Raw genomic sequence first — 27,168 nt, forward strand, 5'->3', positions numbered from 1 at the left:
ACACACACACACACGCTTCTGATATCGGATCCCATGATTTTTTTCAGCTTGGTAAACCACATGGTGCGGTCAAAGGAAACTGCTGAAAAAGGAAGGTGACTTTAGAACATGCCAAAAGAGAAGGGTCAGGAGCCACCACAGTCAGGAGACTTCCGATTCTGGGCATTCGTGTTGTTTCTCATTTTCAGATAGCTTAAAAAGTAAACTCCTTAAGGGTAAGATCTGCCTTTTTTCTATATTCCTTGGCTTGGCTAAGTAATAAAGAAGATGTATCTTTTAGGCGTGGCTAGTGATGTAGAAGCCAGCACAATACGAACAAATTCTATTGACGCCATTCTGGTCTCAAAAGGGTAACACAGTATGACGGGAGAAAACAGCAGTGCAAGGCAGAAGACCTGGGTTCTGATGACTTTCCAACATACTGGCTGGGTGGCTGCAGATAAGGCAGGAGACCCTTTCTGCGCTTCAGCTGACTCATCTGTAAAACGAGGAGTTGACCCAGATGACCACTAAGGGCCTTTCCAATTCTAATACTGTAAGAAATCAGTCAACTACTGACAAGAGAGTTCATATATTTCAGGCATTAGGCTTATGTCAACTGGCTTTTAGAAAGTAAACTCGGGTTTCTTAACCTGAGGGGGTATCACCCTCTCAAAGATAAGTTGATCCTGCTTGCTGCTCCTTATCACTCTCATTTCTGGCCTGCTTGGCAACTAGCAACTTGGCAACTTTTAGAACCTTCCACGATGGCCATCCTTAGTTTCATCATCTTGCTCTTCCAAGTGAGGAAAACAAGAAAGAAAAAGAGGAGTGCCATTAGCTAACACACACACACACACACACAGCTACCGTCGCCCGTCTGCAAGGAGACAGCAAAGTACTTTGTCAGATTTGTTGAGAATGACTGAATAGGCATTTTATAAATATGAGATCAACATCTGAAAGTAAGTCTTACTATTTCTTCCTGCTTTTGCTGACAAGTGATCTGTTTCCATGTATTCCCTCATTCATCACAAGGTGAAGAGTGATTCTCTGCTTTTTAAACCAAGAAGCCCAGGGCCTGCTGTTCATTACACAGTAGCATCACCGCCCTGGGCTTCACACCCGTCAAGCCGGTGTTTGCTGCAGCCCAGTGGGCTGGACATTAGGATTACCCAGCATGAGCGATATTCACACCGGCCATACAGGTCTCAAGACTTGGGGGATAAGAATTAGTATCATTCTACATATCCTGGAAGGGCCTTATACCTGGAACAAAGTCTATACTATTACCGTGTAAATACCAGCTAACCTACTAGTGGTCGTGGCCCTGTAGCTTCTCCATAAATATTTAAAAATAAATAGGATTCCGGTGGTTCTTCACAACCTTAATATCTGTATGCAAATTACTTCTGCAGGTAAAGGCTGTCTTTCATTGATGGTTTTATCTCCCTGTTCCAGAATTCCTTCTGACAGCTGAGGCTCAGAAATCTGGACTGTGTCCTGTCTGGATGTCAGTCTTGTGTCACAGTCACCCCACAAGCTGCTCAGCAGGATCTATTATTTGGGGGGAAATCACCTCACTTTCACCCACCTCCGTGAGGACCCTTCATGATCTGTGTTACCAGTCAAGTCATGAGAATCTTAATCAGCAGGGCAACTCAGCAAATAACAAACTGTCAAGTTGCACATACCCAAACTTTTCATGAAAGAAAGGAGACAACAGCTAAGTTCCCACCAAGGGATTTTTGTTCAGCAAAGGATACTGCAGGCCTGAGGCCACGGCACTGGTACGGTAACCTCCCAGGCGTTGCCCACTCTCCGAGCAGTGCCAGGCAAACTGCTTGTCCTGCCCCGTGCTCAGCACCCACTCCAGCTCCAGGACAAACAGGATCATCGTCACTCTGCTCTGATGTGCTAAAAGCCAAGAGACAAGAAAATAACCCATAAAGCATCATAAACGAGATTGATAAAGCATGGTCTGCAGAGACGTGACACTGTCTTCTCCCCATCCCAGAGGAAGCTGGAGAGTATGGACAGCCCATTAGAAACACAGCCCGGAAGAGTGGTTCTCACTAGGGGGAGAGGTATACCACTGTAGATGGGCATGCCTGAGTTGTTAAAAAAAAAAAAACAAAACTATCCATTTCCTTCCATTCCTCTCTTTCTTTCCCGCCCGCGCCAACCCCAAGTTTACCACCATCCAGAAGTCCCCATTACCAAAGGGCCTGGGCTGCCTCTCTCAGACATGATAGAGCTGCTGGACTGGAAAGTATCAGTCTCAGTGTGATCACAGAACAATAGAACACATGATGTCTTACAAGAAAGTCACCTGGGTGAGTTTATGCAAGCTTAAAAAAAGTACGGAGCATTAGTGTTCTCCTTTTGGTGAAGTATGGCTTACTAAACCCACAACAAAGGTCTAGATGAATTTTCTGTAAGAAATCAAATGCTGGGAAGGAGGGCAGAATTACTCCCAAGTGACATGTAAAAGAGAAGGAAATCACCCTTATATCAAAGTATACACACATGTGATAAGGAGGGCAAATCTCCCAGAGTTGCTCACACACAAGCAACACCATCACAGAATCACCGCATCACACAATTTCAGTTAGAAGAAACTGCTCATGTCATCTACTCCATCTCCCTATTTTACATATGGGTAAACTCGGGCACAATGAAGTTGAGCAGTTTGGCCAAGGTCTCATGGCTTCTCAATTATCGAATAAAAATCCACAAAAATTTACTTTTTTCTATTCCAGAGGGTGAAGCAGAGGGTGTCCATGGCTGCTGAACAGAGCTGACTGGGATAGACAAAGATCAGTAACCTGGAACCTGGACCTCACTGGCCCTGTGCCCAGGAGCTGGCAGTCTGGTGGGCAAGAGCAGACCCGTCATCAGTGTGATGATGTGATAGAGAAAACATCAGTTTCCCATTTTGATCGTGAAAACAGAGTTAGTAGGGATGGACCAATGCAGCTCTATTGTCAGTAACAGTATCACCTGCCAATTTCGGAGTGTCTAACAAGTGCCAAGAACTTAAATATATTCTTTCACTTAGTCACTATAAAGACCCTGCAAAAATGGGTGGTTTCTTCATCTTACAGACACAACCTGGTCTTGGCAGGAGGGCCCCTTTACACTGGCTACCAAACCAAAGAGTACCTACAGGAGACAGCCATTCCACCAAATGCCTGATATTTTAAAATCTGGTATTGGGGACACCTGGGTGGCTCAGTGGGTTAAAGCCTCTGCCTTCGGCTCAGGTCACGATCCCAGGGTCCTGGGTTCGAGCCCTGCATCGGGCTCTCTGCTCAGCAGGGAGCCTGCTTCCCTTCCTCTCTCTCTGCCTGCCTCTCTGCCTACTTGTGATCTCTCTCTGTCAAATAAATAAAATCTTTAAAAAAATACAATAAAATCTGATATTTGAAGCATCGAGACTCTAAAGGAACACAACAAAGAAGGAGTATAGAAGCAATAATACCATGACTTCTCTACAGTAAACACCTGCTTGTCAGAGTATCAGTCACCATTCAAGATCAAAATGTTTGTTGTCTTTAACATAAAAGATATGACTTCTCAGAAACTCCTGAAGATCTTGTCATCAAATGTCCAATTCGAGCTCCACCAATGATGGAATCAAATGAACTTCTCTACTGCTTCAAGTTTCTCAAGTCTATTTCAGTGAGATGGTAGCACCCAGCATTTTGTCCCTATCTGCCATCACTTTCTAAGTCCAAGGGGAGGACAGCAGCCCAAAACACAAGGGAGGGGTTAAGCACTCTGAGCTGCCCTGACGTGAGGGGAGTAGACAGAGGCTCGCAAAGGTTGAGTGACTTGCTCAAATCGGCACAATGGATGATGAAACTGGAACTAAAACCCTAGGTTCTCTTTCTGTCAGACTGGCTAGGACTACTGAAAAAACAAACAACAAAACATGCCCCGAAACTCAGAGCACATACTCTTTCTAAGGTGACAGAATTCTTTAATTCAAGAAGAAACCCTTTAAAGGTACATATATATCACTAAGCTGCAGAAACGTGGGCTTGAAGTCTGGCCATACTTCTTGAATAGGAAGGCTGAGAGAGGACATCTTTGTCTTGTTTGTGATCATAGTGGGAAAGCATATCATTTCTCACAATTAAGTACAATGTCAGCTGCAGATTTTTGTAGATATTTCTTAATGGAGGTGAGGAAGTTCGCCTTGATTTGTAGTTGGCTCTGTGTTTTTATCATGAATAGGTGGCAGAGTTTATCAGATGCTTTTTCTGAACCAATTGGTATGATCATATCCTTTTACTTCTTTAGCCTCTTGATGTGATGGATTACACTGATTTTCAAATGTTAAACCAGCTTTGCATTTCTGGAATAAATCACCTTGGGCATGGGTATATAATTTCTTCTGTATATTCTTGGATTTGCTAGAATTTTTTAAAAGGATTATAACATCTTTGTTCATGAGAGTTACTGGTTTGTAGTTTTCTTAATAGTGTCTTTGGTTTTGGTATCACTGATTGTTTTTTAAAAAAATGTTTACTGAGGTAAAATTCATCATTTAAATAATTGTAGAGTGTATCATTTGGTGTCTTTTAGTATATTCACAATGTTGTACAATCATCATGGAAAAATATTCTGTTTATAGAACATTTCCATGACCCCAAAACAAACCCACATCCCCAATTCCTCCTCCCGTGTCCCTGGGCAACCACTAATTACTTTCTATCTCAATGGATTCCTCTATTCTTTTTTTTTTTAAGACTACTTATTTGGGGGGGGGGGATAGCTCTCAAGTTGGGGGGGAGGCGCAGAAGGAGAGGAACAAACAGACTCCCCACTGAATGGGGAGCCCACTGTAGGACTTGATTCTAGGACCCAGAGATCATGACCTGACCCAAAGTCAGATGCTAAACCAACTGAGCCACCCCGATGCTCCTCCCCTATTCCTGACATTTCATATAAATGTATTCATATAAAGTGTGGTCCTTTGTGTCTAGTTTCTTTCACTGACCTCGTGAGTTTTCAAGGTTCATCCACGTTGTAGCATGTATCAATATTTCATTCCTTTTTTGTGTCCAAAACATAATTCATTTTATTGGTATACCACATTTTATTTAACCATTCATCCATTCATGGATGTTTAGGTTGTTTCTACTTCTTGCCTCTTGTGAAAGTAGGCACAATGGCATGCAATTCCTCCTTCCATTTCTTTTGGGTATAAACTTGAAATAATCCTTGCTTGGTCATGATGTACTATCCTTTGTATATGCTGCTGAATTTGATTTGCTAAAATTCTGTTTGGATTTGTTGCATCTGTTTTCATGGGGAAGGCTGGCCTGTATATTTCTTTTCTTGTACTGTCTTTGTCTAGTTATAGTGTCAGATACCACCACTTCAAAAATCAGCTGGAAAGTCTTTTTCTGAAGGAGTTTGTGCAGAGTTTTGTATTGTTTCTTCCTTAAATGTTTGATAAAATTCACTAGTAAAGCCATCTGGGCCTGGGGTTTTCTTTGTGGGAAGGTTTATTTATAAAGTCAATTTCTTTAGTAGATATAGGGTTATTAGGGTTATCTATTTCTTCCTGACCTTTCACAATTTTTACCTTTCATAGATTTGTTCATTTCACTTAGGTTGTCAGATTTATTGGCATAAAGTTGTTCATAATATTCCTTATTACCCTTAAATATCGCTACAACCTCTAATAGTGTCACTTCCCTTATTCCTGATACTGGTGGCCTGCATCTTCTCTCTCTCTCTCTTTTTTTTTTTTTTTGGTTTAAGTCTGGGTAGAAGTTTATTGCTTTTATTCATCCTCTCAAAACAAACAACAGTTTTTGGTGTCATTGATACTTCTTTATTTTCTTTTTCTATTTCATGAACTTCTGCTAGGACCTTTCTTCTCTTCTGCTTAAGATTTTATTTATTTATTTGAGGGACAGAGAGAGCACAAGCAGGGGGAGAGGCAGAGGGAGAAGCAGACTCCCCACTGAGTGGGTAGCCCGACATGGGGCTCGATCCCAGGACCCCAGGATCACGACCTGAGCTGAAGGCAGATGCCCAACTGACTGAGCTACCTGGATGCCCCCCTTTCTGGTTTCTTAATGTAGAAACTAAGGTCACTGATTTGAGACCTTTCTTTCTTCTAACATAGGTGTTTAGTTAAATACTGCTTTACTAGCATACCACAAATTTTGATATGCTGTTTCCACTTTGATTTCTTCTTTGACCCATGGATTACTTAGATGGTCCATGGTTATTTAGCTTCCTAATATTTGGGGCTTTTCTGGAGATATTTCTGTTAATTGACTCCTGGTTCAATATCATTTTAATCAGAGAACACACCTTGCATGACTTGAATTCTTCCAAATTTACTGAGACTCGTTTTATGGCCCAGAATACGATCTACCTTGATAAATGTTCTGTGTGAAGCTGAAAAGAATGTGTCTTCTGCTTTAGTTTAATGGAATGTTCTACAGATGTCAATTACAGCAAGTTGGTTGTGTACTATGTTCAAGCCTTTTACACCTTACTGATTTTCTGCCTACTTATTCTGTCAATTACTGATATATTCAATCAATTATTGAGAGGAGTTCTAAAATTTCTGACTAAAATTGAGGATGTGTCTATTTCTCCTCCTGAAGTTTCTCATCAGGTTTTGCTTCACATATTTCAAAGCTATGTTTATTAAGAGCATAAACATTTGGGATCATTATGCCCTCCTGATGGATTGATCCTTAATCATTATGAAATAATCTCTGGTAATATAATCCTTTATCCCTGGTAATATTCTTTTCTCTGAAGCCTACTCTAACTATTATTAACATAGCCACTCCAGCCTTCTTTTGACTACTGTTTGCACTATGTATCTTTTGTTATCCTTTTATTTGTAACTGCTTTATGTCTTTATATTTAAAGTGCATTTCTTGTAGGTGGTTTATATTTGGGTCTCCTTTTTTCTTTCAACCTGATGGCCTCTGCCTTTTAATTGGCCTCAGGCCACATATATTTAATATGATTATTGATAACTGGTAGGTTTAAGTCTATCCCTTTGCTATTTGTTTTCTATTTTTCCCTCTTACTCTTTTTTTTTGGGGCAGGGGAAGAGGAGTTCAGTGAGAATGATTTTAATGATTCCATTTTATCTCCTTGGCTGGCAAATGAGTTGTAACTTTTGGGTTTGTTATTTTATGGTTGCTTTAGGGCCAGAAGTATACATCTTTAACTTACCATAGTCTCCCTTCAAGTGATTCTACTCCACTTCATGTGTAGCATAAGAATCTTACAACAGCATACATTTCCATTTCTCCCCACTTCTTGGCTTCTGTGTTACTGATGTCAAACATTTTAATTTTACATGTTATGACCCTCATGCTACTTTATTACTCTTAGTTAAAAAGCAAATTGTCTTTTTATAAGATTTAAATAATAAGGAAAAATCTTATAGTAACCACACCTGCTGTTCTTCATCCTTTTGTGTAGATCCCTATCTTCCTTTGGCATCATTTACTTCCTTCCTGGAGGACTTCCTTTAACATTTCCTTAAGTGCAGGTCTATGAATTCTCTGTTTTTTATGCCTGAAAAAATTTTTATTTCACCTCCATTGATTCCTTTTAACTTTTGTAATCTTATTTTTATTATTATGAATTCATCTTAAGCAGGGTTTGTTTTTGCTGTGAGATCTTTGTGTGACTTGTCTTGTTGAAGAGAGCTTCTGAATTTAGTTCTAGCAGGTACCAGGAGGATACCACTGGCCCAGGACCAACTTAAATTCTTAAGCTGGAGCTTCTATAGAGCACCACGTGAATGATTTAAATTTGTATTCCAAATCCAAAATTTTAGTTGTAATTTTCATTTACCTGGAAGATTCTTCCCCTCGATCCAGATTTGAGATCAGGAATAAATTATGCTATGATCTTCTGGGCCAATAAGTGGAGAGTTTGGATCCTCTCTTTTTCATGGGGCTATAGTCCTTTATGCATTTCATCTTTATATGTAAATATGAGTTGCAACTTCCTACCTCACTCAAGCCCTAGCTCTCACCTTTTGTCCCTAAGTGAATGTTCATACAAAAGCTTTTACCTATTAGAAGTTCTATTCTTCTCCCCAAGATAGCTACAATGTCAGGTAGTATGCATATCACTTTGAGTTTTAATTCTGTCTTTGCTTCTGGTACATGGGACTCACCCTCCTGTTTCTCTCATGGGCTTAGCATTGCATTTTAAAAATATATATAATGACTACTGGGATTTCAAATGTCTTGATAAACTGAGATGATGGACTTAATAAAATGAGATGATGAATAACCTGTAGTCCAGCACTTAGGCTAAAAACAAAATAAAGCCCCCTCTCCACCCCCACACCAAGAAAAGCAACAGTTTCAAAATTACAGGAGACATAGTTTAATAACAACTCAAGTGAGAATCATTAAGGGGTTTGAGCTCACTGCTCCTCATGAGCCCACAGTATAAACTGGTCTGTCAGAAGTTTACCCTTTATGGAATAATGACCAGAAGAGGAAGGAAATACAATTTTGTAGTTATCACATTACATATGTATATTGGTTATCTACTGTATAACAAATTATGCCAAAACTTAATAGCATAACACAGTAAACATTTATTATTTCAGAATTTCTGTGGCTCAGAAATCTTAGTATAGCTTAGCTTGGTGCCTCTACTGAAAGGTGTCTCACAGGATGAAATTGAGGAAGGACCTGCGGAACTCCATGCTCTCTCATGTCAACTAGACTCAGCTCCTCAGAGGTTACTGAGCTACTTGAGGACTTCAGTTCCTTAACAGCCACTGAAGTGGTTTCCCTCAGTTCCTCACCACATAGGCCTCTCCATAAAGTAGCTCACAAGATGGCGGGTGGCTTCCATGAGAACCAGAAAGAGCAGGAGAGGGCAAGCAAGAAGGACTAATCTCTTTGTAACCTAATCTTAGAGGTGACATCCACCATTTGCCATATGTTAGGTACATTCTACACTCAAGGGCAGGAATAACAGGAGACAAGGATCATCAGGAGCCATCTCAGAGGCTGCCTACCACAATGTGTCCCATTTTTAAATGGCTCCAGAGGTACGACATGATATCCCAAGATCTGTGACCAACACAACTAAGAAACAATTTTTTTTTTTTTTAAGAAAAAAATTCAGGTCATGTGAAGGAGAATGTAAAATGTTTGAGGAGGAAAGAAGAGACCAGGGTGGGAATTTTCATGGCTGTTTTAAAAGCTGTCATGTGTAACAGAGATTCAACTTAGTTTCTGTGGCTCTAACAGGCTGAACAAAAACCAACAGAGGAACTTTCTAGTATTTATAACATAACATTTTAAAGACCTGGCTACCTGTCTGTAACCTCTACATAATTACAAACTGCTTACAAGCAGGTACTACACATGTCTTGTTTACTATTATGATCCTCGGTTACTGAAAATCAGTAGGAAAAAAAAAAAATCAGTAGGTACTCAAGGAATACTTGGTAAGTAGTATGTGAAAACAAAGAATAAATCTATAGGGAAATGAATTTTGGCTCAAAATCTAGAAATAAAGAACTTAATACTTGAGTTTTATAAAAATCGGGACAGTTTGCTAGGTATGTCTTTGGTGGTATCAGAAAAGAGTCTGGATAATCATACAGGATGGATGAAGTCAAGAAATTGTGGATGAAATAACCACTAAGTCTTAAAAGATCCACTTCTAATGTTCTGATCCTATAACATCATTGGTCTAGTCAAATAAATCATTACAGAAAATGGCTCCTGATCCATGTATGGCACACTGCCAATGTTGAAGACACACTAAATTCCTTTCCCTTAGACAACATGGACATTCTAGGCTTTTGAAGATATTTAACCAGGGTGCCTGGGTGGCTCAGTGGGTTAAGCCTCTGCCTTCAGCTCAGGTCATGATCTCAGGGTCCTGGGATCGAGTCCCACATTGGGCTCTCTGCTCAGCGGAGAGCCTGCTTCCCTTCCTCTCTCTCTGCCTGCCTCTCTTGTGATTTCTCTCTGTCAAATAAATGAATAAAAAAATAAAAAAAAAAGATATTTAACCAAAAATGAAACAAGCCCCATGTAAAGTAGCTCACTTCTAACACTGACCCCACTCTCTGCACCTGCTACACTGCTTTGAGGCCGTGTAGTGTAGCAGAGAGACAAAGGTCAGAGGTTCTGGAGTCACAATGACCCAGTCTGGTTCTGCATGCTACCAGCTACAGGACCTCAGGCAAGTCACCCAACCTCGTCGGGCCTCAGTTTCTTAACTCAAAGACTCGGATAAAATTCACCTGAAAGGACTGCTCTGTTTTGTTTCCCCTGACTATTGTAAAGTGAAACCGTCAAGAGACATTTCAAAGTCTAAGTAAAAACACTGCTGTCTCATTCCTACCTTGATAGTTTTTCACAGGAGTCATCTTGTTATAATCTTCTGATAAAATAAACTCCTGCAAAAGAAAAGAAAAATATCAAGAAAAAGAAATTCTTTAAGTGAATAATTACGTTTCGAAAAAACATCATCACAGAATTAGATCTAACATTACTATGGCCGATCAACTTAGCATTTTTGTACATCTTTAAAAGTAATGATTATGATTATGATTCAATACAATTACAATTTTTATCTTGTAACACTGAGGCTGGTTTTTTGTTTTTGTTTTCTTGAGTATATGTGTGAAAAAGAAAATGATCAAGTTCAGTGTCTTGACAGTGGTCAATTTTGAAGATAACCCTCAATCAACTTGCTATAGCTCCAATTTTGGCTTGTGAGCAAATAGATGGCAATTCTCTATTATAGAAGCAAATCAGGTATTTTATTTTATTTTTTAAAAGATTTTATTTATTTATTTGACAGAGATCACAAGTAGGCAGAGAGGCGGGGGGGGGGGGGGGGGGGAAGCAGACTGAGCAGAGAACCCGATGCAGGGCTCAATCCCAGGACCCTGGAATCATGACCTGAGCCGAAGGCAGAGGCTTTAGCCCACTGAGCCACCCAGGCACCCCTCAAATCAGGTATTTTAAAGAGTCTGTTTCTAATATCCTGTGACTTATTTCTCCCAACAGTAAGCTTCTCAAGCCTGCACCTTACTCATCCCTATGGTACATGGCAGTGTCTTGGTATAGTAAGAAATCAGTACTGACCAAACAGAAATGTGAAAAGGCATCTCCCAACCTCATGAGATTAATGTGGATGTCAAACTTACTCAAAGATAGTTTCTATATGACACATTGTATATACTCTTTGTGAGGCCACACAAAACGTGAGCATGTGACTTTGTGAGTGAGCGTGTGTGCATTCTTCATCCAAGCATCTACATATACAATGACCCATATGTAGAAGCCAATCAAGTGTTTATAAGCCCCAGCCAGTTTTGAGTCCTTCAGCTTCTTTCAAATGCAAAATATCCATATACTCTTAAATAGTGAGTTGTCAAACATAAGGAAAGCTGCGAAGGATAATAAATTGATGCCTTCATCTGAGCTTAGAAACAGAACAATGAGCTTTTCAAAACATTTGGAGGCTTCCAGAATTTTTCCTTGAGGACTTAAAGAAAGGTATGTAGGAGTTACATACCTTTCTTCATTACAGAAGTGTAAACTTCTTAACTGCTCTCTGGGTATTTACTGAGTTGATATAGTTTAACTTTTTAGAAGAAAATACTTATTTTATTATTTTTGTGACAGATGCCACCAAGGGAAGTATGAGGCAATGTGACAGAATATAGGAGGTAACAAAGTTCCTCTGGGCGTTCACTTCCCTACCCTGGCTATGGATATTCTTTCCCATGATTCTCTCAGTAAAAACATTATTCAACTTGTCACTTTTAAAATTCCTATCAGTATTCCTTCAAGAAGTAGCATCATGCTCATTTCTCATTTCTGAAGAGACTCAGAGTTGAAGAGAACAAACTGATTTTTAAAAGTAGTGAAGTCGTTCTCCCATGAGCAGCTGAAGCTGTGCAATCTTCTAGGCCTCGACTCACTGCCCCCCTCAGCCCCAAGCAGGAGTAGCTTGATCCTGAGTCCTTCACTTTAGAGCGCCCCAAATTTCCTCACATACACGCTGAATAAATTTATTAAAGACCTTTGTTATTTAAGCAAGAGTTTGCTGAGTTCAAAGAGTTCATGTTACTTTGAATACACTGAAATGGTTCTCTAGTGTGGGCAAAAGGTCACTCAATTCCTTTCAGGACAAGGCAGGGTGTAAAATGAAACAACTAGGTGTATTTAGAATCAACATAGTAGATTTAACAAACACAATAAAATTACTAGTTCACTGCACTGGTACACTTAATTTTTTTGTTCATTTGCTTTTCCTATGAAAATAGAAACACGTAATTATGGAGAAAATTTGAGAGAGTTTTGTCAGTCATTTTTATTCTTATTTTTTCGATTAAAGAAACAAAGAAATGTTAAGAGAGGCATTTAAAAGTCCTTTGTGATATTGTTTCTCCGAGATAACTATTATACAAAGAATTATTGGAATAATATACATAAAACAAAATAGTAATACTTTTAAAATTCAGTTTCTAGTATTAATTCTAGTATAGGTAACATACAGTGTCATATTAGTTTCAGGTGTAAAATATAGTGATTCAACACTTCCATACATCACCCAGTGCTCATCACAAACGTCCTCTTTAACCCCCATCACCTATCTCCCCCATCGCCCCCGCTTCTCCCCTGGTAACCACCAAAGTATGTTCTCTATAGTAAAGAATCTGCTTCTTATTTTGTCTTTTTTCCCCCTTTGTTCATTTGTTTTGTTTCAATTCCACATATGAATAAAATCATATGGTATTTGTCTTTCTCTGACTCAAAATGTTAATACTTTTTAACAGAGCTTTCTTTCGGTTAACAAATCATGTATAACATTCCACATGAGTACATGTTTATCAACTTCACTCTTTTTAATGACTACAAAGAATGTGCAGTAATGGTCTCCTACTGAGAAATGCCTGCATTTCCAGTTTTCCTTATTTAAAAATATTACATTCAATATATTTCATCTTTTTATATCTCCAACAATATTTCAATGAAATGAAGTTCTAGAATTGCTGGATGAGAGGGTAGGACCATTTAAAATTTGACAGCTATTGCCAAACTGACTTCTTAAAAGATTTTATCTTTTTTTAACACTCATGAACAGTGTCATGTGAAAGTGTGGCTGCAGCTTAGAATATTTTGTTGGGTTTAACCAATCAAAGCTCAGTAGATCAGAGATGTACACATTACACAGTTTTTAATCCATCTTTCTATCTTTCCTTCTTTACATTCATTCAACTGCCCACATATCTATCATCCTAAGTTTTTAATACTTTTTTTAGAGCATTTTAAAATTCACAGCAAAATGAGAGGAAGGCACAGAGATTCCTCACATACCCCCTGCTCCCCTCCAAATAGCCTCCCCCACTAACATCTCTCACCACAGCGCTACATTTACTACAACTGATGAGCCGACACTGACGTATCATTATCCCCCGTCCAAAGGCCGTCGTTTACCTTAGGGTTCGCTCTTAGGATTGCAAATTCTGTGGTCTACAATAAATGCATACTGACATGTATCCACTATTCTGGTGACTGCAGAGTTATTTCCACTGCGTTAAAAATCCTCTGTGCTCTGCCTATTCATCTTTCTCCTCCCACCAAATCCCTGGCACTAATTTTTTTCACCGTCTTCAAAGATTTGCCCTTTCCAGATGATCATATAGTTGGAATCATACAGTTTGCAGCCATTTCAAATTGGTTTCTTTTACTTAGTACTATGCATTTAAGTTTCCTCCAAGTCTTTTTACAGCTGGATAGCTCATTTCTTTCTAGCACGGAATACTATTCCATTGACTGGATGTACCACAGTTAATCCTTTCACGTACAGAAGGACATCTTGGTTACCTCCAAATTTTTGTCAATTATCAATAAAAGCTGCTATAAACATCTGTATGCAGGTTTTTGCAGGGACACAAGTTTTCAACACCTTTGGATAAAAGAGCAAGAATTGCTGGGCTTATGGTAAGACTATGTTTAGTTTTAAGAGAATGACCGGGGGGATGGGGTAACTGGGTGATGGGCACTGGGGAGGGCATGTGATAGAATGAGTACTGGGTATTATGTAAGACTGATGAATCACAGACCCGTACCCCTGAAACAATCATTATATGTTGATTAACTGAATTTAAAAAATAGATTTAAAAAAAATGACCAAAGTGGCTGTACCATTGCGAATTTCCACTAACAGCATGAGAGTTCCTGTTGCTCCTCATCCTAGGCAGCGCTTGGTGTTGCCAGTGTTCTGGATTTTGGCCACTCTAATAAATGTATAGTGGTATCTCATTTTAATTTGCATTTCTCTGATGACATAGAATATGGAGCATCTTTTCATATGCTTACTTCCCATCTGTAGATCTTCTTTGGTGAGGTTATCTGCTAAGGTCCTCGGCTCCCTTTTAATCTCTTACTGTTGAGATTTTGGAGTTCTTCAAATATTTTGTATAACTTCTTTTATCAGATATATCTTCTGCAAATATTTTCTCCCATTCTGTGGCTTGTCTTTTTATTCCCTTTACAGTGTTTTGCAGAGAAGAAATGTTTCACTTTAATGAAGCACAGTTTATCAATTCTTGCTTTCACCATACCTATGTTATAGTATCTAAGATGTCATTAACAAACCGAAACTCATCTAAATTTTCTCCTGTGTTACCTTCCAGGAGTTTTACAGTTTTGCATCTTACACTTAGGATCTGTGAGTTATTCCAAGTTAATTTTTGTGAAGGGTGTTAAGATCTTGTCTAGATTTTTTTTTTTTTACATTTTACGTTTTTACATGTAGATATCTAGTTGTTCCAGCATAACTTGTTGCAAAGACTATTTTTTCTCCATTGTATTGCTTTCGCTCCTCTGTTGACTTTATTTATGAGGGTCTGTTTCTGGGCTCTCTGTCCTGCTCCACTGATCTACCTGTGTATTCTTGCATCCATACCACACTACCTTGGTTACTATAGGTTTACAATAAGACTTGAAGTTGGGCAGCTTTGTCAATCCCCCAACTTTGTTCTTCTCCAATATTGTGCTGGCTCTTCTGGGTCTTCTGCCTCTCCATATAAACTTTAGAGTCAGTTTGTCGAGATCTATAAAATAACTTGTTGGGATCTGTATCGCACTGACTTTATAGATCAAGTTGGGAAAAACTGACATCTTGACAATATTGAGTCTTCCTATCTATGAACATGGATCTCTCTCCACTTATTAAAGTTTTTTTTCCATTTTATTTTATTTAATTTCTTTTCAGTGTTCCAGCATCCATTGTTTATGCACCACACCCAGTGCTCCATGCAATACATGCCCTCCTTAATACCCACTACCAGACTCAGCCAACCTCCCACCCCTCACCCCTCCAAAACCCTCAGTTTGTTTCTCAGAGTCCACAGTCTCTCATGGTTTGTCTCCCCCTCCAATTTCCCCCATCTCACTTCTCCTCTCCATCTCCCCATGTTCTCCGTGTTATTCCTTATGCTCCACAAATAAGTGAAACCATATGATAAACTTGACTCTCTCTGCTTGACTTATTTCACTCAGCATAATCTCTTCCAGTCCCATCCATGCTGATACAAAAGTTGGATATTCATCCTTTCTGAGGGAGGCATAATACTCTATAGTATATACAGACCATATCTCCTTTATCCATTCGTCCGTTGAAGGGCATTTTGGTTCTTTCCACAGTTGGATGACTATGGCCATTGCTGCTATGAACACTGGGGTACAGATGGCCCTTCTCTTCACTACATCAGTATCTTTGGGGTAAATACTCAGTAATGCAATTGCAGGTCATAGGGAAGCTCTATTTTTAATTTCTTAAGGAATCTCCACTCTGTTTTCCAAAGTGGCTGCACCAACTTGCATTCCCACCAACACTGTAAGAGGGTTCCCCTTTCTCCACATCCTCTCCAACACGTGCTGTTGACTGTCTTGTTAATTTGGCCATTCTAACTGGTATAAGGTGGTATCTCAATGTGGTTTTGATTTGAATCTCCCTGATGGCGAATGATGATGAACATTTTTTCATGTGTCTGTTAGCCATTTGTATGTCTTCTTTAGAGAAGTGTCTGTCATGTTTTCTGCCCATTTTTTGACGTGATTATCTGTTTTCTGAGTGTTGAGTTTGAGGAGTTCTTTATAGATCTTGGATATCAGCCCTTTGTCTGTAGTGTCATTTGCAAATATCTTCTTCTATTCCATGGGTTGCCTCTTTGTTTTGTTGACTGTTTCCTTTGCTGTGCAGAAGCTTTTGATCTTGAAGAAGTCCCAAAAGTTCATTTTCGTGTTTGTTTCCTTTGCCTTTGGAGATGTATCTTGAAAGAAGTTGCAGAGGTTTTTACTTCATACAAATCTTGTAAATATTTTGTTACATATATACCTAAGTATTTCATTTTGGGGGGTGCTCGTGTAAATAGTACTGTATTTTTAATTTCATATTCCGCTTGTTCATTACTGGCATACAAGAAAAAACTGACTTTTATATATTAATTGTGCATCCTACAGCTTTCATATAATTGTTTATTAGTTCCAGGAGGTGTTATTGGTCAATCCTTTCAGATTTTTCTACACAGACAATCATGCCATCTACGAAGAGTTTTATTTCTTTCTTCCTAGTCAGGATACCTTTTATTTTCCTTTTCTTGTCTTATTGCATTAGCTAGAACTTCCAGTACAACGTTGAAAAGGAATGCCTGCCTGAAACCTGACTTTAGTGGTTAAACTTCTGGTTTCTCACCACACCTAATTGTTTTTAATGTTCACTGTAGCAGATCAAATAGTTTGATATATATAAATAAAACGTCAATAATTATGTCCACCTTCTTTTTTTAAAAAAATAATTAATTAATTAATTTTTTTCAGCATAACAGTATTCATTGTTTTTGCACAACACCCAGTGCTCCATGCAATACGTGCCCCCCCTATTACCCACCACCTGGTTCCCCCGACCTCCCACCCCCGCCCCTTCAAAACCCTCAGGTTGTTTTTCAGAGTCCATAGTCTCTTATGGTTTGCCTCCCCTTCCAATTTCCCTCAACTTCCTTCTCCTCTCTATCTCCCAATGTCCTCCATGTCATTTGTTATGCTCCACAAATAAGTGAAACCATGTGATACTTGACTCTCTCTGCTTTTATGTCCACCTTCTATCTCATCCCTTTTGAGGAACCAGTGTTAATAGTCTGGTGTCTTGTTTCAAATCCTTCTTTCTCCGTTATCTTTCTATCAACATATGTAAACACATAAGGGGGGTTTTATTTGTTTTGTTGTACAAAAATAGGGTCACACTATAGACATTACAACTTGCTGCTTTCATTTATAATATATTAGAGCTATCTTTCCAGGGCAAGACATGTGATTCTGATTTATTCCTTCTGGTGGCTGTCTTGTACTCCAATACATGAATATGCCATATTTTAACTCACATACTCTCTCTGTTAGATGACATTCTATTTGTCTTCTATTTTGTACCATAACAATACAGCATGAAATGTCTTTGCATGTTTAAACATATTAATTAAACTACAGGTTGAAAAGATTGCTAGCTCAAAGATTACGAATACTTAATATTTTAATAAACTCTCCCAGATCTCACTTTCCAGAAGTATGCGGCATTTCAATTCCCTACCACCTGATCCTCGGGCAATAGCCTATTTCCCCATAACTAATCAACACTGGATATCACTCATTTTTTCAATTTTCTGCCAAACTGATGTGCAAAAAACTGTAACTCAGAATGGTTTAATATGCATTACCCTAACTGCTTATGAGCTAGAGTACTTTTTATATGGTTATTTGCCATATTCATTTCTTGTTCTATGGATTTCCTCCTTAAATCCTACCACAGCTTGATTTCTTAAAAAGGAGAGCATGAGGCAAAACTGAAGTACTGCTGTTTTATTTGACGGTGCAATATCAGCAGTGTGAATGAAGGAAAAGTAAAAAGAAGCAGAGAAAGTTAGGCTGTACATCACCAAGCTGGCCTGTGTTTCATGGAGAAGCCCAGTTAGTTTTCTAGCATACAGGAAGTCTCTAACAGACAGAATTTAAACACCAAGCTTTGGAAGAATCCGTTCAAGAAAAGGATGGAGAGGGAATTTATGTGCCAGTTCTCTCCTCCCTTGCTTTAAATTTTGATCATAATTCCATGGGAACTTAGCTTCCCCCTCCTTCTGGAAGATTATACTATCTAGCCTTATTAACAAGCCACTGGGAGGTCAGATCTTAGGCTTTGCAAGTGCTGTGCTTCTTACAACTCAGAAAGTTGCTAGGAACCAGAAAGCTATTTTCCTTAAGTTTTCATTTAAAGAGAGCAAAGCACACCGGTTAAGAATTAAGAGCTTGGATACTGGTCAAACTGTCTGTTTTAAATCCTGGCTAAAACACATACTAGTAATATGATCTTGGACAAGCTGCTTAAGATCTCTGCACTTCAGTTTCCGTTTCCATAACAGCAATAGCCTCATAAGCCTGTGATGAGGATTTGGTTAATATTCGCTTTTAAAGCAGTGCCTGGCACACAGTAAGTATTCTATGAGAGTTAGGTAAAATAAATAAATGCTACTTTTGTAAAATGAATCAAGGAGTCTTCCTTTTAAAAAAAAATTCTGGAATACACTGAACAATTTTAATCAGAGTATTAGGGAGAATTTGGCTATAAAATACCGAATGTTGGATTCTTTTTTTAAATAGCAGCTCTTTAACCACTTTTCTAATTTCTCATACAGTTATCAGTCTCATAAGCTCTCCTGCCTCTCTTTGAGCCAAATTTATTAATTTGTATTTTATTATAAAATCATCTACTTAAGTTTTCAAACATATTACCATATATAACTAACATAACATTGCTGATTCTTTTCAACTGTCTTTCATATAAAGGCAATTCTGCTATAAAGTTATTCTGAAAATGTGAAATTTGTTTCAACACAATTGGTAAATTAAGGAACAATTTGAGAATAGCTCAAATTTCATGTCACTTTTACATGATTTTGTCCAGAAACACTAGATGAGAACAGAAAACTGAGCTACATAGGAATACATCAAGCAGAGACACACAGATCTCAAACATCTGCCAACCACCTCAGTGTACCACCCCTTGGGAGCCACGCCTACCTACATCTGGTAATAAAACTTGGCCTTCTGATTTCAGATTACCTCCTCCCACCATTTCCAAATAACTCACAAGCTGCAATCCTTTTGAGGCACACTTCCACAAGCAAACCTCAGGCCTTTTTCAAGGTAAAGGGCCATCGTTACTGTAATGTTTATATACTCCCTAATTTAGCATGTCTAAAACTGTGCTACATTTATGAGTGTCCCATCTTTATTTTTCATATATCATGGACTATGTTGTGTGTGTAAGTGTTTAACATAGTTTTTAACTACTGTATTCCTAACTTCATTTTCCTCTAAACCTTTTATGGCTTTTATTGTGCAATTCTACATAGTGCAGTGATATTTAAAAACATGTTGCATTATAGCAGAAATGAGTGGTTATATATATAATGAGGTTAACACCCCTTTCCTTATGCTTAACATTATATACTTCTTATTTCTTGTTTTCCTTAATGAGATGTGCCAAGGAGTTGATCTATTTTATCAGTACTTTCTAAAACTCAGCTTTTAGTTTTATTTACTGTCCTTTTGTTTTCTCAATCTTAACTTCAGTACTGATTTCTGTAATTCTCTCTCCCAACCTTCTTTTGGTTTATTTTATCACTTCTGTATAACTAAAGTTGAATGCTAGATTCACATGTGTAACACCTTTTCATCTTTTTTCCTTTTCTTTTTCTTTTTTAACATTTTATTTATTTGACAGAGACAGAAACAGCGGAAGACGGAACACAAGCAGGGGGAGTAGGAGAGGGAGAAGCAGGGAGCCGGTGAGCAGGGAGCCGGATGGACTCCATCCCAGGACGCTGGGATCATGACCTGAGCCAAAGGCAGAGGCTCAATGGCTGAGCCACCCAGGCACCCCCAGCTTTTTATTTTAAGGTAAAATTCTCTAATACAGATTTGACTGTATTCCACAGGTTTTTAGACAAAGTGGTTCTCCTTTAAAATGATTTCTGTATTATTTTATGTATTTCAGGAATAATATATATACTTATTTACTCTTTCAATTAAGAAATTACTTGGGAAAAAATGCTTAATTCACAACACTTATATTTATAGCTACCTTTTTTTGCTGCTTTCTAGTTTTATTGGTTTATATTCAGAAAACATAGTATCTTTACTTTTTAAAATTTACTAAGATTTTCCTTAGTCAAGATATTCATGATTTTGTAAAGATTCTGTAGATATAAGAAAAAATGTATTTTATCCAAAGTTTTATATCTACTTGTGTATCTATTCAATGAAACGATGATAGTTTTCAAATATTCTGTATTTGTATTCTGTATTTCTTGCCTACTTGAATTTCATATTCAAAAACAGATGTACTAAAGAAATGTGGTTTTTGTGTTTTTAGAAACATGCTTCATTTTAAATGTTTATTATTCTGACTATAAAAGTAGTATGTGTAATATGATAAATTTTAAAATGGAACACTATCAGGAAGGAAAATTTAAATAGTCTATACTTTGGCCAAATAGTGCTAATTACTATTAATATTTTTAATATTTTGCTTTTTCATCTTTTCTCTTGTATACATAAAAACACATTAAATTGGAATAATAGTACCACTGATACTGTTTTGTAGCTCTCCTTTTTAACTTAACATTATTACATGACCATTTCCAATGTCATTAAATATTCTTTAAAAATACACATTTAATAGCTACATAATATTCCACTGGAAGGCTACATAAGATTTTATCTAATTAGTCCCTGACTGTTACATTGCTAAGATACCAGTGGTTTTATTATTATAAAAATAATTGTTAAAATAGTATTTATTATTATGAATAATCCTTCATGATTATTTTCTAGAAATGTAGAGTTCTTGATATAAAGGTACAAATACTTCTCAAACACTCATTACATATATGACTAATACTTTTTCTACATAGTTAATGCCAATTCATGTCTCCTCTATCAGTGTATAAGACAGACCATTTTATTCAGTGCCAGCCAACAAGTATATAATAAAGTTGGTATTACTCAGGCAAAATTAAAATTTAAAAAATTTCACACATTAAAATGCTTATTGGCTCTAAGTATTTCCTTTAATGACCTTTCTGCTGTCTATAGAATTTTAGTGCTTTTCTATTTGTATGCTTATCGACTGAAGATATTATCCTTCCTCTGTCATATTTTAAGCAACAATGTATTATTTTCTTTTACAATGCATTTAAGTACTTTTTTATACTGAGAAGTTTTGAATTTTATGCAAATATTATATTTTCCTTTGTAATTTGCATTGTCTTAAAGCTTATACATTCTTCCTGATGGACTGTTTATAAATGTCCACTCTAGTCACTTCTGGTTTTTTGCTTTTCATTTTTTAAGACTTTACTTTGTACATCAAAGTTGCTTGTAAGACAAAAGGTGCGGGTTAAAATTGATTTTTTTTTTTTTTAAAGGCAAGTCAACTACTTTTGAACTATTTATTTAAAAACTTTTCCCGTCCAGGACTGACATGTAGTGTCTTCCTTCCCATATTCTATGTTCTTACATAAAATTGGATCTATTTGGGAGTTATCTAATTCTGTTCTATTGACGTTCTAGTCTTGTGTCAAAATGAAAATGATTTAATTACTGCAGATATCAAATGTGTGTTAACCACAGGCTATGTGTCTCTTAATTTTTCTTCTTAAAAAAAAAAAGTAGCTCCCTAAAACCCAACAATTGCACTACTGGGTATTTACCCTAAAGATACAAATGTAGTGATCTGAAGGGGCACCTGCACCCCAATGTTTATAGCAGCAATGTCCACAATAGCCAAACTATGGAAAGAACCTAGATGTCCATCAACAGATAAATGGATAAAGATGTGGTGTATATATACAAGGGAATATTACTCAGCCATCAAAAGAAATGAAATCTTGCCATTTGCAATGACATGGATAAACTAGAGCGCATTATGCTAAGTGAAATAAGTCAATCAGAGAAAGACAATTATTGTATGATGTCACCCATATGTGGAACTTAAGAAACAAAACAGAGGAGCATAGAGGAAGGGAGTGAAAAAATAAAACAAGACGAAGTCAGAGAGGGAGACAAACCAAAAATGACTCTTAACCACAGGAAACAAACTGAGGGTTTGACCTTTATTAAGTCTTCTTTTATGTACATTTGTAAGTTTTTATAATTTTTTTTCACCTAAATTTCACATATTTCTTTTTGGGAACATTTTCCCATGAATGGGATTGTTTTCCATTACTTGGTAGACTCAGCGCGAAAAAAGACAGATTCACAGGTGCTACTTTTGGATTAAAACTGAAAAACAGTGATATCGCAGTTCCTGGAGACATACTATGGATCCACTAAAAATCTTACTTGTGGCAATTATAGCGAGCAATTATAGCGAGGCGATCAATACTGGATAGGGTAACTTGGTTAAATGGGTCATGTGCCACAGTTGTAACTCCAAAGGCAGCATGGAGCACTATTCTAGGCCTAAGATTTAGAAGGAAAGGAAAAGGCATGTTTCAGGTCAAATTAAGAACGGAGGGGGAAAAAAAGTTGCAAGAGTGGCTAAGGTCCAGTGTTATGGGCCGTTACTAACAGAGTGTGCTTTGGGCTGACGGTGCAGTAAAGACTGAAAGTGGAGTAATACTATTATGCTTCTTTGTGCATTTGTCAACATGTTTTCTACTCCTCTTTGTCTCTTTGAATTCCTACAAAAACCAGGTCCTCCATAATGAATCACTCAGAAGGTAATGTTACTTTATTTGGGCAACATCTTGTTGCGAAGAGAAGGTGCCAGCATGCTCTGCCATTAAAGAACGTACAAGACGGCCCATGCCTGTGTATACATGTGTCATTCTCAACCTCCGGGGGGCGTGTTTCACAAGAACAGGAATTACTTTCTACTTTATAAAAATGTACCTGTCAAGTAGGTACCACGGCTCCCCTTTGGTAACAGAGTCAAGTTGTTACTCAGCTTTTTGTCAGTCTAAATTAGAGGTCAACAGATAGTACTTTGTGTTCTCACCGAGATGAAAGGTACGGTTTTCTTTACTAGTCATCCTTAGACTCCTACACATCCTAAGTTGCCAGGGCTGTCCTGGATTCTTCTGTGAAATGCAGGAAGTAATGGAACAGCAGACTATAATCCACAGTGCTGTGATGTCGCTTCTGATTCCACCCAGAGAGCCAGGCATGGCAGGGGCAGGGTGAGGCCCAAGTGCTGGAAGAAACGAAAGCATCTACTCCTTGCAAAGCTACCTAAACTCCACACTCATGCCAAGGCAGCAGCTGCCACCCTGGACCAAGCTCATTTCCTGACCAGTTTCCTCCCTCCCTTCCTGCTTCTCTTTTTTTTCCCAAAGTAATGTTCAACCACTGCAAAATACAAGAATGTGTTAGCAATCAATAATAATGAGTTAGAAGGCAACGAGCTTGGCTCTTCTGCTAGTCCCATGGGGACCCTAACTCTTCAGTATGAGTTTACAGTGAAGGAATGCTAGGCAGCTTCTAAGCATGGCCCACCGCTCACCATTAAGTATTAAGGTGCAATGAAACAGATCCCAAAGAATTCTAGTAACAGAACCACAGTACCTTATGAGTAGAAAATATACGCATCCATTTTTAGTTGCTTGCTTTAACTGAACATTTGCCAATGATCTCTTATTTCTTAAAATACGGCACTACTTTAGGGAACAGAAATATACCCTAAAATTAGATAATTAGCTACTGATTCTTTGTTGTGTTTGTTGTGTATCAGAGCATATAAACTGATTTAATGCTTGATAAATCTAATTTTTATGAAGAAAACAGAATTAGTCTCTGTGTAAGTTTTCCTCTCCTTTCAGAAAAAATAAATCTCAAACTGAGCAGCAAGATCATACAAAAAATAAATGGGAACTCTTAACTTAGCCCAAATGTGGTAAGAATGAAAGAAGAATTAAAAATAAAATTAAAAAAAAGATCTCTAGTCTTCCATTTTGCTGGCAATGAAGTTTATGAAACCCCAAAGGCAAGTTGCTTATGAATTTTAGTAACTTTTGAAGATTAAATACTAAACATGGGCTAGAAAAGAGAGAAATTGATTGAAAGCTGAAATCTTATTGGAAGGTCCAATATTGGTAAAATTCTTATTTTATATTTTCATCTGAAATCCACTTCTGCATCTACTTTTGAACTGTTCAGAAAATTTTCAAATACATTACTTAGGGTCTCAATTGTTAATTTACATGAAGATGACTGATCTTTTTTTATTGTGGTAAAAAGTACATAACATTAAAGTTACCATCTTAATCATTTTAAAGTGTACAGTTCAACAGTGTTAAGTATATTCATATTGTTATGAAACACATCTCTAGCATCTTTCTCATCTTGCAAAACTAAAATTTGATACCCAATAGAAACTAACTTCACCCCACCCCCACCCCTGCTTCCTTGATAACCACCTTTCTAACTTTTTGTTTCATTGATTTTGTTTCTTGTTTCTTTCATACTTCAGATATTTCATACAAAGGGAATCAGACAGCATTTGTCCTTTTGTGACTGGATTATTTATTTCACTTAGCCTAGTGTCCTCAAGGTTCATCAATGCAGCATGTGACAGAATTTCCTTTTTTAGGGCTGCACGATATTTCATTGCATATATGTACCACCTTTTCTTTTTCTATCCACCTTTCAACAGACATCTGGGCTGCTCTCGCCTCTTGGCTATTGTAAATAATGCTGCGATGAATATCAGTGTGCAAATCTCTCTTGCAGGTCCTGCTTTGAATTCTTTTCATATATATTTATAAGTGGGATTGCTGGATCATATAATAATTCTATTTTTAATTTTTAAGGGACCTCTAGACATAAGAGGGTGATTGAGTTTAAATTCAGTGTTTGAAAACTACTAGTACTTTTAAAACTACCTTCTTTTTTATTGTATGATTTCAGAATGAACAATGTCTCCTTTTGGTTGGCTATCAGGTAGTTCAGAATCAAAGTCAAGTCTTAATCACACAAAACATGCTAGTCATTATCATCTTCATAGATGTGTTAATCTAGGTTCCACTCAGGGTCTTTTGGTTGCCAGGAACTCAAGCCGGTAAAAACGGGATTTACGTCAAAGAGACAGAGGCCATAGAGGGAAGCCTGTTGGCCACTAACGCTGCACCTGCCCACCCTCTCTCTTGCAGGCTCCAGGCTTCTCTCCTGGTATCTCTGTGTCTTTTTTCTCCAAATGCCATCTCTTACCCTTCTCAACCACATACTCTCTTCTGACAACTCAGCTTCTGTTTCCTCCTAACTGGAGCCTGCATGTAGCCATCACAGCCTCCCCAATCCCCTGTCTACAGCACGACCTTTCAGCTTCACCTTCCACCTACTGGCTTGCTCACTTGGTACTTTCAGGTGCAAATTTAAGGCAGGAATCTGAACAGCCTACATATCTTTTCTAACTCAGATGAGAGCCAGTCCATACAAGTCCCCCGGCCAGTCTTCAGGCCAGCATCCTCTCTCAGTTCAATCAGTCAATACTCAAGAGAAAATGGGGTCATGAGCTACAAAACATAGCCACCTCCATCTTCTTGACAGCCCACATGGGACCATTCTGTTCACCATGGAAAAGACTGAGCGGGGGCAGACACTGTGTATGACATACAAATCTGGTCCATCTTCACACGACCACACCATGTAAAACACACATGCCCTAATATTCTATGTCCCTTCATTATGGCTATCTCCATATTTTGGGGCACATACACACAAATAGGTTCCCTGGTCTTGATTCCAATTTTTATGTTTTCACTTTCAGGTTTTTTAAAATTATTTAAATTAAATTTAATTAACATATAGCATATTATTAGTTTCAGAGGTAGAGTTCAGTGATTCCTCAGGTGCATATAACACCCAGTGCTCATTCCACCAAGGGCCCTCCTCAATGCCCATCATTCAGTTACCCCATCCCCCCATCCACCTCCCTCTGGAAACCCTCAGTTTGTTTCTTAGAGTTAAGAGTCTCTTATGGTTTGTCTCCTCTCTGTTTTTGTCTTATTTTGTTTTTCCTTCCCTTCCCGTAGTTCATCTGCTTTGTTTCTTAAATTCCATCACATTTAGTTTATTATGTATATTCTTGCAAGCCTTCACAAAAACTTTCTGAAATCTGATGAAACATATAATAAATAAACAGAAAATCCAGAAGTTGACCTTATTTTGAAGGCTATTTTTATACTATAAAATTGCAGTGTTTTCAACATTATTGAGACATTTAGAATTTTGAAAAGAAATTCCAGGAAAGTAGTGACTTCTGCTCAAATTATTAAAGGTGGGGGTGGGGAACAACTTCATTTCCTAATCCTTTCATAGAAGGCAAAAGGTCAAGAGGGCCACTCTTCTCATGGTTTCTAGCTGTTCTTTCCAGTCTGTGAAAAGAAGGTCACTAGTCCATGGGGTGAGGACAAAGGAGTCTCCACCTTACCCATGAGGTTCTCATTTGGCCTCTTTCTACCAATATGTCTCGTGCTCTCTATGCACTTGCTTTCAATGTGTGTTATTTTTCCTTCCCACACAAGTTCTAAAAATCTGAAATCCTGTATGGATGACGCTAAGAAAGACCCTTGAAGATTCTTATGTTCTTACTTATGACTGTCTCTATACTTCAGCAATCAGTGACCTGAAATATGTGGATCTCTTTACTGTCTTCTGCTTAAATTAGCAGTTCTCAAATTCTCTAGTTCCCTTTACTCTTAGGAGTTATTAAGGACTCCATGGGTTGTATCTATTGATTTTTAACATATTGGAAATTGAAACTGAGAAAATTTTGAAATATGGATTCATTAAAATAACAAGAAAATGTATGACAGTCATATAAAGCACACTATTAAAATATCTATATTTTACAAAACAAAAAATAAAGTGGAAAGAGTGGCACTGTTTCCCCATTTTTTGCAAATCTCATTAAGAGAAGACCTTTGGATCTTCATATCTGCTTCTGCATTCAATCTGTACACTTATTAGAAAATGAGAGTAAAAAAGGCAAATAACTTCTTACTATTATTATGAAAATAGCTCTACCCTTGTGGACCACAGTTTGAGAACTACTGATTCCGTGACTGACCTG

At 37.8% G+C, this 27,168-nt stretch overlaps 1 protein-coding gene across 1 annotated transcript in view; it reads right to left on the reverse strand.

The window, feature by feature from the left end:
• The window catches only part of WDFY2 (WD repeat and FYVE domain containing 2), a 180,506-nt gene that overhangs the window by 44,152 nt on the left and 109,186 nt on the right, over positions 1-27,168 (reverse strand). The window contains exons 4-5 of the mRNA XM_045978127.1: positions 10,366-10,420; positions 1,746-1,896 (exon numbers count right to left, since the gene is read on the reverse strand). Coding sequence (XP_045834083.1) covers positions 1,746-1,896; positions 10,366-10,420 — 206 coding nt within the window. The remainder of the gene's footprint in view (positions 1-1,745; positions 1,897-10,365; positions 10,421-27,168) is intronic.

The sequence above is a fragment of the Meles meles genome, chromosome 14, assembly GCF_922984935.1.
Source record: "Meles meles chromosome 14, mMelMel3.1 paternal haplotype, whole genome shotgun sequence".
Taxonomy (NCBI): domain Eukaryota; kingdom Metazoa; phylum Chordata; class Mammalia; order Carnivora; family Mustelidae; genus Meles; species Meles meles.